Source organism: Dipodomys spectabilis, unplaced genomic scaffold, assembly GCF_019054845.1.
Source record: "Dipodomys spectabilis isolate Male_0828 unplaced genomic scaffold, ASM1905484v1 ptg000289l, whole genome shotgun sequence".
NCBI classification, from domain to species: Eukaryota; Metazoa; Chordata; class Mammalia; order Rodentia; family Heteromyidae; genus Dipodomys; species Dipodomys spectabilis.
The window spans coordinates 8825001-8842500 of NW_024870966.1; the positions used below are offsets into that span (position 1 = coordinate 8825001).

The window sequence follows — 17500 nt, forward strand, 5'->3', positions numbered from 1 at the left end:
ATGTTCTGCTTACAGTCAAATGCTTTTTTCATGCTACTTATAAAAATAAATACTTGTACTTTGCTCAGATCATAATAGCTCATTAGAGGCGGCTGATTTTGGACTCAGACGACAACCTAGCACCAGAGGCTGAGGAGTCCTCCTTGAGCCAATCGTGTTGCGAGCTTTAGCTCTCCAGGGAAAGAAGGAACTGAGGACTGGGGACGCAACCTTCTTAATTGTGATCCTCATTAGTGATGGTTGCTAAGCAAAACACACACCTACCTTCGGTGCATAGGAAGGAGATAAACAATACGTCACAGACTCTAATGACTCTGGTGCTCAAGGCGACCTTTAATTATTATATTTTTGTTCTCTTATACCTTAGTCATTAATGTAGAAAAACAAATTAGTTTATTTTTGTGGACCACAGCAGATTCATAAATTGTCTTTCAGTTTTTATGTCGGAGTCATATTTCATTCTGATAATCTGTGCATGCTTCATTCATTTCCCTGTGTATGTGTCTGCCGGCTTTATGGGTGGCTCTTGAATCCACCACCTTCAGACAGATAGAGGATTTGTCTTAAAACTGTTTAGTTTTATGGGTTCTTTGCTCTAAAAGATTCCATCATGCTGTTTTGTTTGTAATTCATTTAAAAAAAACTCATGTTGCTTCCTCAGGATTCTTGTTGGAATCCTGAGAGTCTTGCAAATATTTTGAGATGTCTGTTAGAGGAAATGGGTCATCGTCTACAGAGGACAAGTAAGTTGTAGGAACTACAGAAGCAGGAAGCAGGAAGCCAGACGGCTTGGTGTAAGGTCTACCAAGCCTGAGTGCTTGATGTCCAAGAACCTTCCTCCCTCCAGCCACTCTTTCAGGAGTCCTCCTCACTTAGCAAGTAATGCAAACAGTCCCTCAGTTGGAAGCATTTGGCAAAATGCTTTATTCTCACCTCCCTACTGTGCAGGTGCACGTTCACACGCGTGCGCATACATACACACACATACACACACATGCAGGTATACATCATCGAAGGACAGAAATTGATCCTCATAGTCCCTCCTGAGCTGGCTGGACCAGGTTACCATCACCCACTAAAGCATGCACCAAGTATTTGGGAATGAGCTTCTGGATGGAGCTTCTAACAAGCCAAATAAAACCAAAGAAATAAAACTGCTAGAAACACTGCAAGAAAAGAAAGCTTAGAAACAAACCAATAACATGAAGGCTATGGCAGATGAGGTGAGCACAAAGCAGAGCTGTCCAATAAAGGAAGAGGAAGCCTGCCCAGCCCACGCCTCAATGGGGAGTGAGTGGGAAGACTCATGAACCCCACATGAACCAACATAAAGGATGGTGCAAAGAAAAAGAAGCATTGCAAATTTAAAAAAAAAAAATACATGTAGCATGTGCCTACCATTGTCCAGATAAGAAGGGGCCGTACCTTCTGACGGGTCTAGGCGGCGGGCCCGCCGCCCGTGTTTGGAATTGTTGTGCACAAACATGTTGTCAGACACAGCCAGCACGTGGCCGTCCACGTTGACTGTTGTCGATACAACAACCTGTGAAGATGAAGCGGATTTGAAAATGGAGTTGGCAAAGGAAAGCACGGGCACTGGTAGGCAAGATAAAAAGCTAGCTCAAACCTGCAGAGCAGAGGAAAACTTCCCGTTCCTGGAAACTCTCCCTGACTGCAGCCACTCACAGGGTGTTTTGTTTTGGTTTGGTTGTTTTTTGTTGTTGTTGTTGTCGTTGTTTTGGCTAATGGGGGTGGGTTGTTTTGACTCAAGACTGCTTCTTTTCAAAAACCCGCTCTACTAATTACGGTTTAATCTCTTATTATGCTAACAAGTGAATTCAATTCAGAGAAATATTCTTCTAGCCATTAGCTTCAGAAACACCCCTCTAGCCACTCATTTGAAAGCCTCTGTTTTGATTGATCTGCTCATGTATTGATTAGATAGTTTATCTAATTTAAATTAGTTCACTTGAGACCAGCCTCCCTTGAAGAGCTGTGAGGATTCAGAGTAGCCCAAAAAAGGCTTCATAAATCAGGGCCCTCCCTTCCCACTCCCCACATTCTATCACCAAATGATCCTTGGGTCAATTTTACAATTACATTTAATGTCTGGTAATGAACATTTTTGCATCTGAAAAGACCAAGTTGAATTTGAATAGTGGAAACACTTTCAATCCAGGAAAAGTATCTGTTCTCAAGTTCATTTGAAAGGTGGCCAAGGACCCTAGACACTGGAGCCACTTCCATTCTAGCCCCCCGGTTCCAGAGAGAGAACAGGGAGAAGGGGAAGCTCAGGCCTGTCAAAACTCTCAGCTACCTCTCAGGAGATCATGACAAGCGGCCCACCTTAGGGTACCACCTAGCTTGTGCCAGACACACCTAGGTTCCCCAGGTGGTCTTGTAACGAGCACCCCTTACAGAGCCAGGAAACAGCAGGTACAACCTGACCTTGACATTTCTCTGTAGCTGGTGTGCTGTGTTACTGCCACATGGTTGGAGCAGTAAAGACGGAAGCTCAGATTTAACCTGGGCCTTTCAGCAGGATCCTGCCTGGGGCTTCAGTCTGGATTTGAAGAAGGAGAGACCTGACACAGGTCACAGCTAAGGTAGACCTAGCGGGCAGCACCTGCAAGCATGGGTCAGGGAAGAAGTGACCGGAAGGCAAAAGCCAAGGCTACAGAGCCCCTCCCTCCTGTGCACTAACCAACAGTAGGGCTTCAGGGCGAGGTGTGTGCATTGTACCAAGTATCTGAATAACAGGCCAACTCTGGGGAGAGCCACCGGGCAGAGCAGAGAGCATGCTAAACCCACTGTAGAATTTTTTGATACAGATGTGGAGCTTCTCTAAGAGAAAAATCTATTAATAAATGAGACTAATGAAGTAATTTTTAAAAATTAACGAATAGAAGTGATTAAAGACAAAAATAAATACGTTGAGGACAAAAGAGAAGCCAAAGCTGCACACTTTTGCATGAATGTGTGTGACTGGGGTTTTGGTTCGTACTGCCCTGGCCCCCTGCCCTCAGGCTTGGCAGGGTAGCAGAAGCCGCCCCAACACCGGGCCCCGTGAACGGAACTCGTCTCCAGCAGAACCACAGCTCCCAGTACTGGTCACTTGCCGGGCAGTCCAGTCCCGGCTTCCCCGGCCTCTCTCAGGCTCCGGCACGCTGGCACTGTCTTCGGAACTGGCAGGGGGACAGCTACCTTGCCATTTTGGTGCTGCTTGTTAGTCTGGCCCTCTCTGCCTGGAGACCACAAGGTGCTCACTGCCCACTGCCCTCCTGAGGCCTACCTGCAAGCCCTACTCTTGGTGTGGAAGGAGCTCCAGGAGCCATTCATCTGTGTGTGATACAGATACCTGACCAATACGGAGGCAGAGACTTGGCCACAATATGGTAAAGAAATAAGACAAGGTAAAAATCAAAATAGAAAACAAAAAAAGACATTGTCATTGCTCTGTCGTCTATATACATAGGTCAGCTGCCAGGGGAAAACAGCAGCACCGAGAAAGTAAACTGGCTGTTTGATTTCCGCCTGGGAAGGTGTTGGCTGTGACCGTGAGACCAGCTGCACACGTGTGTGAGGCCTGACATGTTCCTCAACCAAGTTCCACCTGCTGAGAGGAGGGAGCCTCGTCAGGAGGCCAGAGGAAGTCCCACCCACCCACACAGGCCCCACGGTACCCCATGAGATGGCCGTGATTGATGCTGTGCTGGGTCGTAAGTGAGACAAAGAGGACGTGGCCCTTCGGGCTGCCCGCTGCGACCTACACTCTGCTTAGAGGGATCGATATCGCCCAGGCCCCATGGAGCCTGTGCATGAAAAATGGGAGCAGGCCCAAGAGTCTGCAAGAAATGCTAACTCCAGCCACGAAGGCCACTGTGGGGTAGCCTGCGGGGGCCATCCTCCCTGGGCAGCCAGATGGGTGGGAGACAGCGTACTTCCGTGAAGGGCTGATACACACATGACATCCCTGCCAACGTGTGAGCCCCCTGATGGAGACAGAGCCCACATCCAAGTGAGAATCGCTCACTAACCCATGCAAGGTGTCGGGCACTTCCGCTTGCTGCTCAACTCTGTGGTGGGGCATGGACAGCCCCTGATCATTCATAAGCAAGCAACAATGTTAACTTTCATATAACTAATCCGAGAACTCAACCAGCAACTCTCTCCTTTGCAGTTGAAAATCCTCCATGGCTATGAGGAACAGGACCTCACCCGGGTCCAGGAACTGCCTAGCAGCTTGGCGTTGAACTCGGGAAGTCAGACACCACAGAACTTGGGGGGAGGAAGAGGAAGCTGTAGGAGAATATTCTGGAATGTGCCCTTTCCAAAGGAGGCTAAAGACCTCCAGTAAACCCAAAAGGTTCCACCACCGTTTCCTCCCTCTCACTAAGGCCAATCCCACAAAGACATTCAGCGTGGCTGAGTCAGCAAAGCACAGCTCATTCAGGTTGTGGTGGTGAGCCATGACGAGAACCGGTAGCGTGGAAATACCAGGTCATTTTTAAGGCGTTCTGTTTACCCTAGTCTACCAACTGACCCAAATCTGGTTTGCTACTATCCCTCGGAAGACTAAAAGTTGCCTTCCGAACAAGGGCAAAACCAAAGAATTCCAGTTCCCCAGAAGAGCCGTTGCAGGAGGCGCGGGCACACGCGGCAGGTATACCTGAAACCTCCGCATGTCCCGAGGGTTGCCTGCATTCTTCAAGCAGTTCTGATTGCACTTGAGGAAGAACTTCAGAAAGAACCTGCAAACACACAGAGAGCACTCGGTTAGGGTTGGATCACACGAGAGACACTCCAGCAAAGGACACCCCACCCACTGTGGCAAGTTTCCTGTAGGGGGCAATGTTGAGGGACGCCAAGGGACAGTTGGGCAGGGCTCTGGCCCATCAGCCTATGTAAGATATCCCTGTGTAACAGAGCGACCCTCACAGTTGTCTAACACTGTGGATTTCCAAGCTCCATAATAACATCTGTGACTTTCTGACAGGCCATTTCAGACCTGGGTCTTTGCATGAGTGACGGACTGACCATTAACCACCCTCTATAGGGAAGCCAGCTTCAGCCAGTAAAAATGCAAGATGCCTAATTAAATGTGTATTTTGGACAAACAACCCATGATTTCTTTTGTTTGAGCATAGGTATGCCCCAAAACAAATCTGTACTTTTAAAAAAAATGCTGTTTATGAAGATTGACCCTTCACTGGCTCTGTGCCACCTCAGCTGGAAAGCCCAGCTCAGCCGGGGCCATCCCAGCCCGGACACACACATGTCATAAAGACAGATCCTTAGAAGTCACAGTAGATGTTAACTCTTAAAGAAGTGGGTTTTGCAGCTACAGTGATATCTGGGTATGGTCTTCATGTGTTTTCAGCCATTGATTCTTGATGTGGTTATGAAACTTCCCCAGGCAGAGTAGGCAGTAGCAGGCACGCACTCAAGCAGGAGGTGACAAGGCCGGCCCGGGAGCTAGTTCCAGTGCCTCCATGCCTTGCCTTGTCGTGTTCTATGGCAGGAAGTCAAGGATCCTGACAGGGTGTTGAGGGAGTGTGTGTGTGTGTGTGTGTGTGTGTGTGTGTGTGTGTGTGTGTGTGTGTGTGTGTGTGTGTGTGTGTGTGTGTGTGTGTGTGTGTGTGTGTGTGCCCAGCCATGGGAACAGAGGCCCTCGGCCCTGCACAAGATGTGCATCTGCCTGCAGAGGCCACAGCACCTGGGTTAAGGGCGGGCCCTGCACTCCTCAGTGTCCTGGCCGGCAAGGCTACACACAAACCCACTGCGTCCTCCCAAATTTCCATGTGACCACTTGTCGGTGGTTCAAGTTTTATGAAGTTCTCCACGATTTCCACCTCTCATGTCCAAGAGTCCATGCTGGCAAATCTTTTTTCTTAAAATATGAGAAAATAAAAAAAAAAAAGACTCCATCGACCTAAGACTCGTTTCTCTAATGGCATTTCCAACACATCCTAGAAGACTCCAGCCTGGCAGAAGAAAATCCCACTGATGGCGAAAGAAGAGTGGCCGTTTAATTAAATTTTCTGACATACCCCGGTCCTCACTATTTTAGGCTAGAATTTACATCTTTTATTAACTCACCTCACCTCTACACTTAGCTCACAATGCTCTTAACACCATCTGCCATCAGCTGGAGCAACTCACTTGATATTCCACCCACCAATTTTTCCTAACAACCACTGCGCAATTAAACTCCACGCGTTCTGCAGCGAGGTAAATTAGGCGCACCTGCGGCCACCCTGCATTTGAACTGCATCAGAAAGGGCCTAACAAGGTGAGGGCGCCACAAAGTTATCGTCCTGTCAGGCAATTAGGTTTTCACTTCAGGGACAGCCACCCGGTGCAATTATCCCCACATTACCACCCGGCTAATCTGAGCAGGCGCCGGCCGAGAAGCTGCTCATCCGCAAAGGTACCTGCACGGGGGCCCACCACGGTGGCTTTTTTCGTGAAATGAAAGATTTCTCCTCCCCCCTCCCCCCACCCCCCAGCCCCGGCCCCTCCTCAACTCCAGAGGAGGTTGCTTTAAATTCCTTGATGTCTTTTTAGCCCGTTTGTCCTTTTACCACCAAGACAGCCAAGCAGTCTGAAGGTATCCTGAACAGCCCTGCAACAGCCCTGAGAGCCGGACTTGGGCATCCTGGGGTCCTAACGAACATCAGCTTGAAACCACAGAACAAACACGGGGGACAAACCCTAAACCCACTGAGAATGATGGGGTTCGAGAAGCAGGCACACATATGAACATGTGTTCACCCATAGTCCCTCCCCTGCCCTCTCTCTCTCTCTCTCTCTCTCTTCTTTCCAAACTGCAATGTCAGTGGAAGCACCTGAGGTCTGCAGTGAGCATCGGTGGGGTGCAGGACCCCTGTCAAGAACTCTGCTCCTGATGACACAAGAGTAAACAAACAACGCCCAAGTCACGGACTCCGCCCAGATCCAGGAGAGGGCTGCTGGTGCCTTTGGTTTTGTTTTTTGTTTCTGACTCTTGCAGTGACTCCTCTTTAATGAAGGAGTTCAATGCAGCCCTCGTGGGTGGAGCGGCGGCACTGGCAGCCTGGCACCACGCTCTCAGTGGATGGGCTTCCACCAGGAAAATGTTCCGCAAGGTGCACCGATGTGGTGTTTGGGGAGGAGGGGAGGGGGTAGAAAATTGAATGCCCGACATGTGACGTTAAATGGTAATTCTCATCCTTTACTCAATTACCCTTTAATTGGCTTTTTCCTAAGAAATATCTGACAACCACTTTACATATCTCACTTTCAGAGTCTAGTACACAAAGGATTTAATTCTCTTGTTATGAAAGGAAAAATCCTTCCTATGTCAGAAAATCTTTGGCACCAATAAACTCTTTATTACTGCTAACCATGGATTTGCTGCCTGATCGCAAAGAGGTGATAAAAATTCTAACCTGTCATTAGTACATTATGCTTAATTGTGTACGGTGTTTCTCTTACATCTGCCGGCCCGACACCAAAATGACCATTATGTGTACTAATTCCCTGACCCTATCTTTATTTCCCTAAAGAGTCATCATCTTTCACAGTAGGCACGAGAGTAAATCAAGCTTGAAATATGGGCTTTATTTACTTGTTTCTCGCAGGCAGAGGAGAAGACAGCAGCTAAAGATAAACTGCCCCACACCCCTGCTCCCTGGTGATATTCCACTTGGAGCAGCTCGTGAGATCCGGGAAAGTTCTCAGGATGGTCAGCAGGAGGGAAGGTGGGATCCTGCCTCTCTGGAAGTGGGGTTCCCCCTTCTGCGGCAAGCAGAAGCCCTGGGGCAGGTGTTCTTGATGCCTCTTGGGAGGACTGGTCCTGGAAGGCTCTCTCCACCTCCTGAGCGTCCTATGGCAATGGGCTGGGACGCATCAGGCCCTTGCCTGGGAGGGACAGACAAGGGAGGAGGGGCAGAGAGCCAGTCCTGATCGCTTGGGTTCTTGCTGGAAATCCTCAGACCTGCCTTCCTGCTGAGACAATTCTGCTGCAATGGAGCCCTGGCCGCCTATATCCAGCGAAGAAAGTTGGGAGTGTTGTCTCCGTGACATTAGTATCAGCTCCCAGCAAGCAAATTGGGAGCTAACGTAAGCACGGGGCGACCGAGGGATGAAGGTATTTCAAACGACACTAGAACAGATAACGGTATCTGCCAATTTCGCCAGAGCCCAGTGTCGGTATCGCAGGATAAGGGCAGGCCCCCACGGCAGTAACTAATTTCAAAGTCTGTTCCGTTTCTGTGTGTTTAAGCTATGAATTAGTTCATTTATATTTACTTTTATGAAGCTGATTAACCAGAGCTTCTCTATCTGATGAAAATCATTTTAATTGTAGTGTTAGGCTCCTGTGTAATATCCATTACATTATGAACTGTTTAAATTCTACATGGGTATTGTGTAAATTGGCCCTTTGTGAGCCAGTAGGCAATTAGGACCAAACAGCCCTCCTTTAAATGGCTACAGAACTTTGTGGTGTTGTTCAGGACAATCAGAGACAAAGGAGGCTGTTTAATTGTAATTTAATGGAATATCAAGGAGTCCGTGGCATTAGACGCTGGCAACAGAGCGCAGGAGAGAAAAATTAACTGCAATTATGTTTGATTAAAGCTATCCTTCTCAATAATCAGCGGTCCTGACAGACCATGGGGCTCTAGTGAGCTCCAGGATGGCAAAAGGTGTTGAGCAATATTAGGGCCAATAAAGGGGATATTAGCATAGCTAATTACAGCCCTGCAAAACCTGTAAAGGGGGCCTCTGTGTATTGTAATGTGTGAAATAATTGGCTGAGGCCGTTATCAATTACATAAGGAATGAATTTGGTTTGTCAGAAAAAAGCTGATGAGATGCATCCCTGACACGGTCCGGTCCTTCCTCCTCCCAGGCAGCTCGGAGCTCAGCCCTTCCATCAAGGATTGCAGCCGCCAGTGGCCAAGCCACTGATAAAACCGTCCTGCCAGCAAGCGTTAGGTAATTAATACAAGTCATCCTCACCACCCGCCCTGACACTGCTGTTTTTACCTAACTGAAGCCACTAATCATGCAATAATGATTTCTTTCCCTCTGGTCAAAGGAGAAATAGATCGTCTCCTTAGAAATGCAGCGGGCTTCCAGGGCGCACCCTGGTGACTGAGGAGCAACACGGAACTTGGAGCCGTTTTGATTGTGTGCGTCTTGCACGTGGCGCGCTCTCCCTCTCCCTCTCCCTCTCCCTCCCCCCCCTCTCTCTCTCTCTCTCTCTTTCTCTCGCTGGCCTGCCTGTCTGTGGGGATTTATTTTTGGTTTCTGACTGGTTGGTCTACACTGTCCCGAGCCTGGTTTGCCAGGGCTTGGAGACTGAGCCACGGAGCGCCGCGAGGCATGACCTCGGCTGGTGGCTCCTCCGGGTGACTGTGAGGTGCTCTGGCCTCTCCAGCAGGTTAAATGGCCGCACTCACGGAAAGAGCTGCGGCTTCTCACAAATCCTCCTGCGCCCCACGCCAGCCCCGGCTGATCCTGCCTCGGGCCCTCAAGTCGCAGGGAATATGGGCAATCCCAGTCAGGAATGAAACAAATCTAAGGTGTCCTTCACGGGATGGGGCAGGGGAGGGGCTGGCTTTTCAGTTTAAACGTGGATCTCTTAATAAGCAGCACGCCCAGAGGAGAGTGGGCTAAGCCCCCAGATCACCAATCAAAACCCCAGCGCCTTCACGTGTGAACCGTGGTGTCCTGGCAGGATGCGAAGTTCCAGGAGGCTGCACAGAACCCCATCCAGACCTGTCTTGTGTCTTTAAGTGGCTACTACTTTAATACATAATGGCCTGGATAAGACAAGGCACAGGAGACGCTAGGGCTGGGCAAAGGAGAACAAGGAAAAGCACTTCCTTTGTGGGGTAAAGAAAGCACTTGCAGCTAGAGAGGCTGCTGGCCCCACCACCTCGTGAGCGTGCCAAATGCCACGGAATTGTTCTCTTCCCACACGGTTAATTTCATATGATATCAATTTCACTTCAGTTAGCAAAAAACATCCCCACGCCAAGAAGATCACAGGAGTGCCTCCCTGCGGCTCCGGGCGCAGCCACGGCTGTGCCCCCTACCTGCTACTGAAACGAAATAGTTAAGAGCCAAATTAAAAGATAGAGCCTTTAAGAGACTTTTCCCTGACTGATAAGAGAGTGGCCGTGGAGTGATTCTCCAGGTCCCTGCTAATTACTGGGAAGTCCCTGAAAGCAGTGGCCGCAGCTGTGGTGTGTGCGCGCCCGGTCATCAGTCGCTGGAGTATTGATTACTGAGCAATTCTAGCCGATCGGGTCTGGGTGCTTCAGAGACAATGTGCTTCCCTCACAAAACCGGTAATGAGCAGTTCCTATACACGACTACATTCTGCTGACATCAGATCTGTGCACTAAGACAGTACACAGGTCAATACGTATCGGGTTTCCAAAATGCGAGGGTCTTAATGTCAGCCTCTCTTTTTCTCTCACTCTTGCCATTAGCGATGACTGGGCTCACGTTCTGCACTGCCATACGGAAGGGAAAATCTGCTCCATTAGTCTGATTTATTCTTCAAATATGCCATGACAAATTGCTTTAACACCAGACTTATTCAATTCTTGTACATTTCAAGTTACGGGGCTGATATACTTGTAGTGTCTGCATGACGTCATCGTGGGGAGGGGGGAAGGGCCACAGGCCCCGAGTTTTACAGTCGGGCCAGACGTCCTCTGCTGACCTAACCCCGCCCCGCCCCACCCCCACACACACACCCCAGGCCAGAGGTTGCAGTGGCCTGACCACCCCCCCACCCCCACACACACACCTAGAGGGACCCATTCTCCACGGGAGGTGTTCCCCAGGCACACGTGACACCCTGCAGGGGAATGCAGATGTGGAAGGATTTGGGAATATCCTCGGCTTGACTTGTAGTTCAACAATTACTGGCCTTTGTCTGGGGATTCTTGCTCTAGTGTGGCAGAACCCGTCTCCAGTGGACTCGAGCTATTTTACTTCCCTTGGATGTAGTAACCACACCGCATTAACAATATTTGTTCTACAATCGCCAAGGGACCCGCTTCCCAGATTCTATCACTTCTTTATCTCCTGACAAATACCTCACTATCGAACATTATTAGGTTTAGAAAATTAACCCTTTGCGGTCTAGAGCCACGCCAGGCCCCACCGTCCCTCCAAAGAGTCTTATCGCTAAATTTCTGCTATAATGGTTTTTCTTTCCATCACAATTCCAGCAGCGGCTGTCAAGAGGCACTTATAGATACCGTGATCTTGGACTTTTGCAATGATTCTCATTAAAATGATGCCAAAGAGATCTGATGGGATTTAATGGTTTTGCTGGCCAGCTCAAAACCCACTTCCCTTAGCAGACCCCGTGCCAAGCGCTCCGTTTGGAGGAATTGGTGTGACTCGCATTAAACTTTTCCGGGTGGTTTTAATGTGTTCAGATAAGTACGATGCAGGTAGACACTCTCAAAAGCAAACGTATCCTGAGTTCCGCGCTTTGTCGGCTGCCCTCCTCAGCTGGCTGTCAGCATTCTAGTTAGTGTTTTCTCTAACGGTTCCTGATATTTCGTGATAGTTTTGATAAGGTTATCTGTTTAAAAGAAGTCAACTGCACAACACAAAGGAAATGTGAAGTGCACTGTATTTACGCCGGGGCTCTCGTTTCAAGTGCCTATCTCTCCTTTTCCCCCCTTACCTATTTCTCTATTTCTAATGGGCGACGCAGCATTGACAGTATTTCCCCAGCAGATCACTAGCCCTGTCAATCAGTCTGTATTTTGTCTTTCGCTGCGGGCTCATTAAAACAGCTTCCTCTCTCCCTCTGGACACTGCTCTATTTGCCAGCTCTGATCACGAAGCTCCTTACTTAAGAAAAATGCCAGCATCACTTGGCTCACATCAGATGCACCCCTGACTTGTTGCCAGCTCCGAGGGAGACTTACAGGTTGTGCAGAGATTACGCGCCTGTGCTTTTCCAGACTTGGGCTTTCAAGCCTCTCCCACCACCCCTTTTTGGGGGACACTTGAAGGAATCTGAAGATAACAGCAACATTAGTCTGGCCATTCTCTCTGCTACCAGCCACAGAGCCTGTTCTCAAAACCAACACGAAACTGGAGTCGGATAGCTCCTGCTGCTGCTGCTGTATCACTTTCTAGCCTCTAAGTGGGAAAGGTCTTGTTAATCTTTTCCTGCTCCCATGTACATTTCCCCCATCCATGGCAGCTTGCTTAATTAAGAACTATCCTCTTCGTAGGCTGAATTATTAATTTAAAAAATCACATTTTAAATCAAGCCTATGCATGTGTGAGAAAATCGGTGTCGAACCTGCCTATGCCAGCTCTCTCTAGCCTTTTAGGTCCTGATTAAAAACTTATTAAAACATTATAAATGATTAATGGGAGCACAGCTCTGAGTGGCAATTATTAGTTTTAATGCAGGTAATGCAGCTTAATGAGGGGCACATGTGCCGCAAAGCCTTAGCTTCATTACTCCTGTGTGTCAACATATACAAGAGAAATGTGTGTACAGGACATCCATTACTTGGAACAGCACCGAGCCCTCTCTCTTCACCTCCCTTTGTTGATGAGCCAGGAGCCATAAATTAATCTCTTTCTGCAGCTGGGAAGGAAGGACTAAGGTGTTCAAGTCATGGTAAGCCCTGCTCAGCTCCCCACGACACTGTTCGGCTCTGGCTGGAATACCCCTGGCCTAATCTCTTCAGTAGCCCTATGGTACTCGGGAGTTTTTCCCTGGAATCTTTGTAGATCATTGTTGTCTCTGCTTAGAAACAAGAGCCACAGACACCCTTAGCTGACTGGGTTGCGCTTTTGGTCTTGCTCTTGCTCTGTCTGGTTTCAGGAGGGCTCTGGGAGAGCTTCGCTTTCTTGTGCCAGTGCTGGCTTCACATTAACAGAGCCTGCCTAATTCTTCACGTGCGATTCCAACAGCCTCCTTCCTAGCTGCTTTCACCGTGCAGGGTGGGGGGCAGGGGAGGGAGTGTGAGAGCCGAGACAGACAGGGAGACGCGTGCTCCAGTCCCCTGATGGAGGAGGTGTCCGGGGCGCTGGGTTAGGAGGAGGAACGGTCAGCCGGGGCCTCACTGCAGTGTGGAGTCAGGGGGCGCACAGGCCGAGGGAGGGGGCAAGTGGAGAAGGGATGCATTCAGGGTGCTGAAAGCAAGCAACCCAGAATGCTTCCTAGGCCCACAGGAGTCCCCAGCCCCACCGGGGACCCCGAGTCCTGGGCCTGCCGCGGCCAGCCTGCAGCTGGGGGGCCGGCCACCGGGCCCAACTTCACACGTCACCTTTTATTTTCTGTTTGGGTGACAAGCAGCTTGATCCGAGCTGATCTCCGCTATCTGTTTGAAGAGTATTCAGGACTATTTGCATCATTTTATCGCTAATGTATAATATATGGCTCTAAAGTGAGCCTGGGCGCTGTCTTGTTACCGAGCATAAAGAAGTAAGGGCAATAAAGATACATTAGTTCTCTCAAGCACAGCGGCTATAATGCAAGCACGAAGGTTGCTGCTTAGAGTGAAGAGGCAACCTTTCTGCCTGACTAAGACAATGGAGGAGTAAAGAAAATGTCAAATCAAGAAAAGCTGGATTTAGAGATGAGGCAGCCCAGAGTGACGCTGGGCCGTATTTTGTGAGACTCTAATGCAGTTGGCAGCAAAGATCCGTGTTTCTGATTCATCCAGGGCCGCATGGCAAAGCTTTGTCAGTCTGTGCAAGGTATAAATAATTCAGGGTGAGAGATGGCAATTACAGGGCCCTGCACAACCAAAATGAATATTTTATGAGGACTAAAACTGCTCTGGAATGAATCATACACATGGAGTCACACATGGCGACTGGGCTCCTGCATGCCAGCCCCACAGAGAGAGGCCGAGGCCTCGTCTCCTCTCCAAGTGTTGACTGGAAACCTGGTGCAGGGTAATAAGCAAACACAAAAGGAGCCAGCCCGCTGGCATGCCCACCCCATGCTCCCGGCGGATCCTCAGTCCCCAGAGGCCGCAGCACACAGGTACCAGCCCAACCTATGTGCGCCGGGGACACTTGTATGGGCACTGCCGCCAAAGTTTAGTTTATAGGAATTTCTGGATTAGTACTTCAACTGTGCAAACTATTGGCAGGTGGTCAGCCGCGAAAGCCCTCTTCTCCAGAAACTGTCTAAATCCTGGTACTGGGAGAGAGGGCAGGTTTGTTGTCTCAGAGGAGATTTCTGAGAGCTTAAAGTGCAGCTCTTCCCAGGGCCCGACCCTTCCGTGGTCCAGGCCCACGGACAGTGGCTGGCCCTGGCCACGTAGCCAGAGCCACATGTACAAGTTCCCGCCCTCACTTTGAAAACCAGGCACTACCGATGGAAGGCAGGAGAGTCAGACCTTTAAAGCTTGAAAGGATGGCTTCATCTGTTACATTTCCTCTGAAAATGCTCCTGGTGAACTGCTAGAACAAATGGCAACATTGTTCGCCAGGCCAAGGAGGCCCGGGCCTACTGGTGAATAGGCATTGTGTTTGTCCAGCTACTGATACCTGTGCTTTTGTGGTAGAAAGAAGGCCGGGCCATGACACCAACACAGCACAAGTATCTCTCTGTGCAGACACCAGAACAGGGCCCGCCTGCCACGGTGGGAACCCAACACAAGATCCCTCTGAGAAGATTTTCTTTAAATCCAACTCCAATGCATTGTTTATGAAAACAAGGCTATTAGGTATATTAATAATTTGATAAATAGGGATTTGCCCTTAATTATTCATGAAGAACATTTGGCAACAGTAAAATTATATTCACAGAACAGGTTTATAAACCAGCTAATTATAAATTAAGTATGCAAGAGAAAATTGCTAACCTTGAAATTAAAATATTTTATGATTCTGCAATTACAAAAAAAAAGGTAGAAAATTATCAAAACCCCCATGTGAGCCACCATACAGCAGGTCTGTACAGATGACAGGATACAGGCCAGAGGAACGATACAGAGAGGTGGGCAGGGAAGTTTCTGCCTCCCAGGAGCCCCCTGAAGCGGATGGAGAGGGATTCTTCTCAAGAGCAACTTTCCAAGAGGGGAGACAACTGGGATGGCCACCGGCTCCCGCCCAGCAGACAGGCCAGAGTCCTAACCGTCCTTTGTGGAGGTCACGCTGGGTACCTCTCTGCTTGCACTAAAATCGCAGGCCCCAGGGCACAAAGATGTTGCCGCTAATCCTATGGTCCATAAGGAAGCCCACTGGCTCCTATGCCTGCAGCCCTCTTGCTGGGATGGGGTGGGCAGAGATGGTGACACAGGCATGCAGTCCCACTCATTCCCACTAGAGGGCTTCTCCACCAGGGAGCTGACAGATGCTACGGAGGGTCAGATGTGACTCCATTTGCAGCCTAGTGGGACCCAGATTTCTGGGAGCAGGATGGTCCCAGCTCCCCTAGCTGACCCCACTACTCTGGGTATTTCCTTGTCCAAGGGCTTGATCCACCCGCCAAAATCTCTGCAGCCTCCCCCACCATAGGGGTTTGCCAGGCCAGCAAGGCATCCCTAGCGCCACCCACATCATTCATCCCTGCCCTCGTCTGGTAAGATGCAAGTGACCCCTTTCTCTCACTTTTCATGACTACCTGTCCTCCCTCAGAATTTATGCAGATGTCAAAAGAGTTCAGGAAAGCAACTTGGATGAATAATCGAAGAACTGGTCCTGTTGGGAGGGAAGGAACACGGGGCGCTCTTTAACTTTACTTTCCCCCGATGCCACTTCTGCAGAACTCATGGCAAGGGCAGAGGCTCCGCAGGACACAGGGCAGCCCTGCCTCCACCCCTCAGTGACCCCCACACTCAGCTGAAGTCAAAAGAAAAACGAGCAGGAGCCTTTTTGTCCTTCTCCTTTTGGTTATGGAGAATCTGGACGTCCCTGATTGTCAAAAGCCCCACTAATGGCACAAGGAACAGAGACAACAGCACAGTGTACAGTGGTGTGCCCGAGTCCTTACCCTGGCCCAGACACACAGATCGAGCCACTGGGGAAGTCTCTGGGAACTCTGATAGTGAAATTTTTTCACATATAAAATCCTTAATAAAAATGCTAGTGATGTCATCTTTCAGTGCAGGTGCTGCAACTTAAAATTAATACAGAGCAGAAATTTGAACAGGACAAACATCTTCTAGCTTCATGGGACATGCTGAACTGTGGCCAGAGCATCAAGACCCAGGGTAGGGGTGGGAAGAGCCGGCTTGGTACCGGACACCCAGCCCCTCACTGTGCCAGTACTCCTGCAAACCCAGACAGACTCCAAAGCTGGACGACAGCCCTTCAAAGACCACGTGGTGCTGAGAGCAACACTACACTAAAGGGGCGTGGCGTAGGCAGCCACCAGCCTGATTGGGCATGGCTTTAAGCCACCTTCGACCAATTAGTTTAACCCCATCAGCTAGTATCTAAAGAGTCTTTTTATCATTCGGAATCAACTATTTACCATTTGATAGGATACACTCCTCTCTTTACCTCTGGGATGCCCCACAGATGCTAAGCAACTTCCCCTAACAATATTTAAATTGCTTACAAGGCCTCTCTAAATATTTGCTATGTATTTAGCATGCCTAAGATTTCCCTGTTATCCCAAAGTCTTTTTGTTGTAAATTGCAATTTTACAACTTCATGCTTCTGATGTATTTTGACAAAGCTCTGCTGACACCCTCTATTGGCCTCCGAAGGCAGCATAGCTGATACTCCATGAGCCACCAGAGGACTCTCAATTTGTTGTGAGACCGCTGCTACTTTGCCATCCTCAATCTGCATGGAGAAAGATTAAACATTCAATTTGTTACTTGATAGGCCACAAGGTTTGCCACTTACCATACAAATGGAAAACATTACTGTCATTGCTCAACTTGCTTGCCTGAGTATTTTATTATTTGTAATATTTACTTCAGGGAAATTATGATTCATGTCATATTTATCTTCATGAAAAATGAGCATGTAAATGGAAATCACCTTTTGAATGTACCAGGATATAGTGTAATACTAATATGCTTCATGAACTATAAAATTTAGTCACAGTATATGGATATATTATAGCATGACTTTAATACTCTCCCATCAAGCAAATTTTCTCTGTGTTAAGCTGATACTCTGAGCCCTGATTCCAGTTTGATAATCATTACACCTCCATGATGGTACAAGTCACTACTTGTAGATTTATGTCCCCCCTCAGCTCTTTTGCATTAATCTACCCCTGAATAAGCTATTCGCACTTCCTCCAGTGCACGCAGGAAATTGGAATAAGGTGCAAATTTGTAGGCCTTAAATCTGAACAAGCACAGACAGATATTTTTCACCTGATACCATTCATTTGTTTCAAGTAAATACAGAAGACATTTTTTTTTATTCTTTGTCTTTGTCCTAATGCTATGCTTCGCCAAAATAACTGGTGTGTTTTTCCTCCATCTCTACCCCCATTCCTGTACAAGTCAGAGTTCAGGACAAGGTGCCATTAGTT

At 48.7% G+C, this 17500-nt stretch overlaps 1 protein-coding gene across 12 annotated transcripts in view; it reads right to left on the reverse strand.

Moving 5' to 3' along the window:
* Ebf3 (EBF transcription factor 3) overlaps positions 1-17500 on the reverse strand; it is a 118807-nt gene that overhangs the window by 34159 nt on the left and 67148 nt on the right. For 6 of the 12 annotated variants that reach the window (XM_042701389.1, XM_042701388.1, XM_042701391.1 and 3 more), the window contains 2 exons: positions 4670-4751; positions 1426-1543 (listed from right to left, as the gene is read on the reverse strand). In XM_042701389.1, coding sequence (XP_042557323.1) covers positions 1426-1543; positions 4670-4751 — 200 coding nt within the window. Of the gene's footprint in view, positions 1-1398; positions 1544-4669; positions 4752-17500 lie in introns of all 12 variants that reach the window. The other 6 variants (XM_042701380.1, XM_042701390.1, XM_042701387.1 and 3 more) reach the window with 1 other exon arrangement.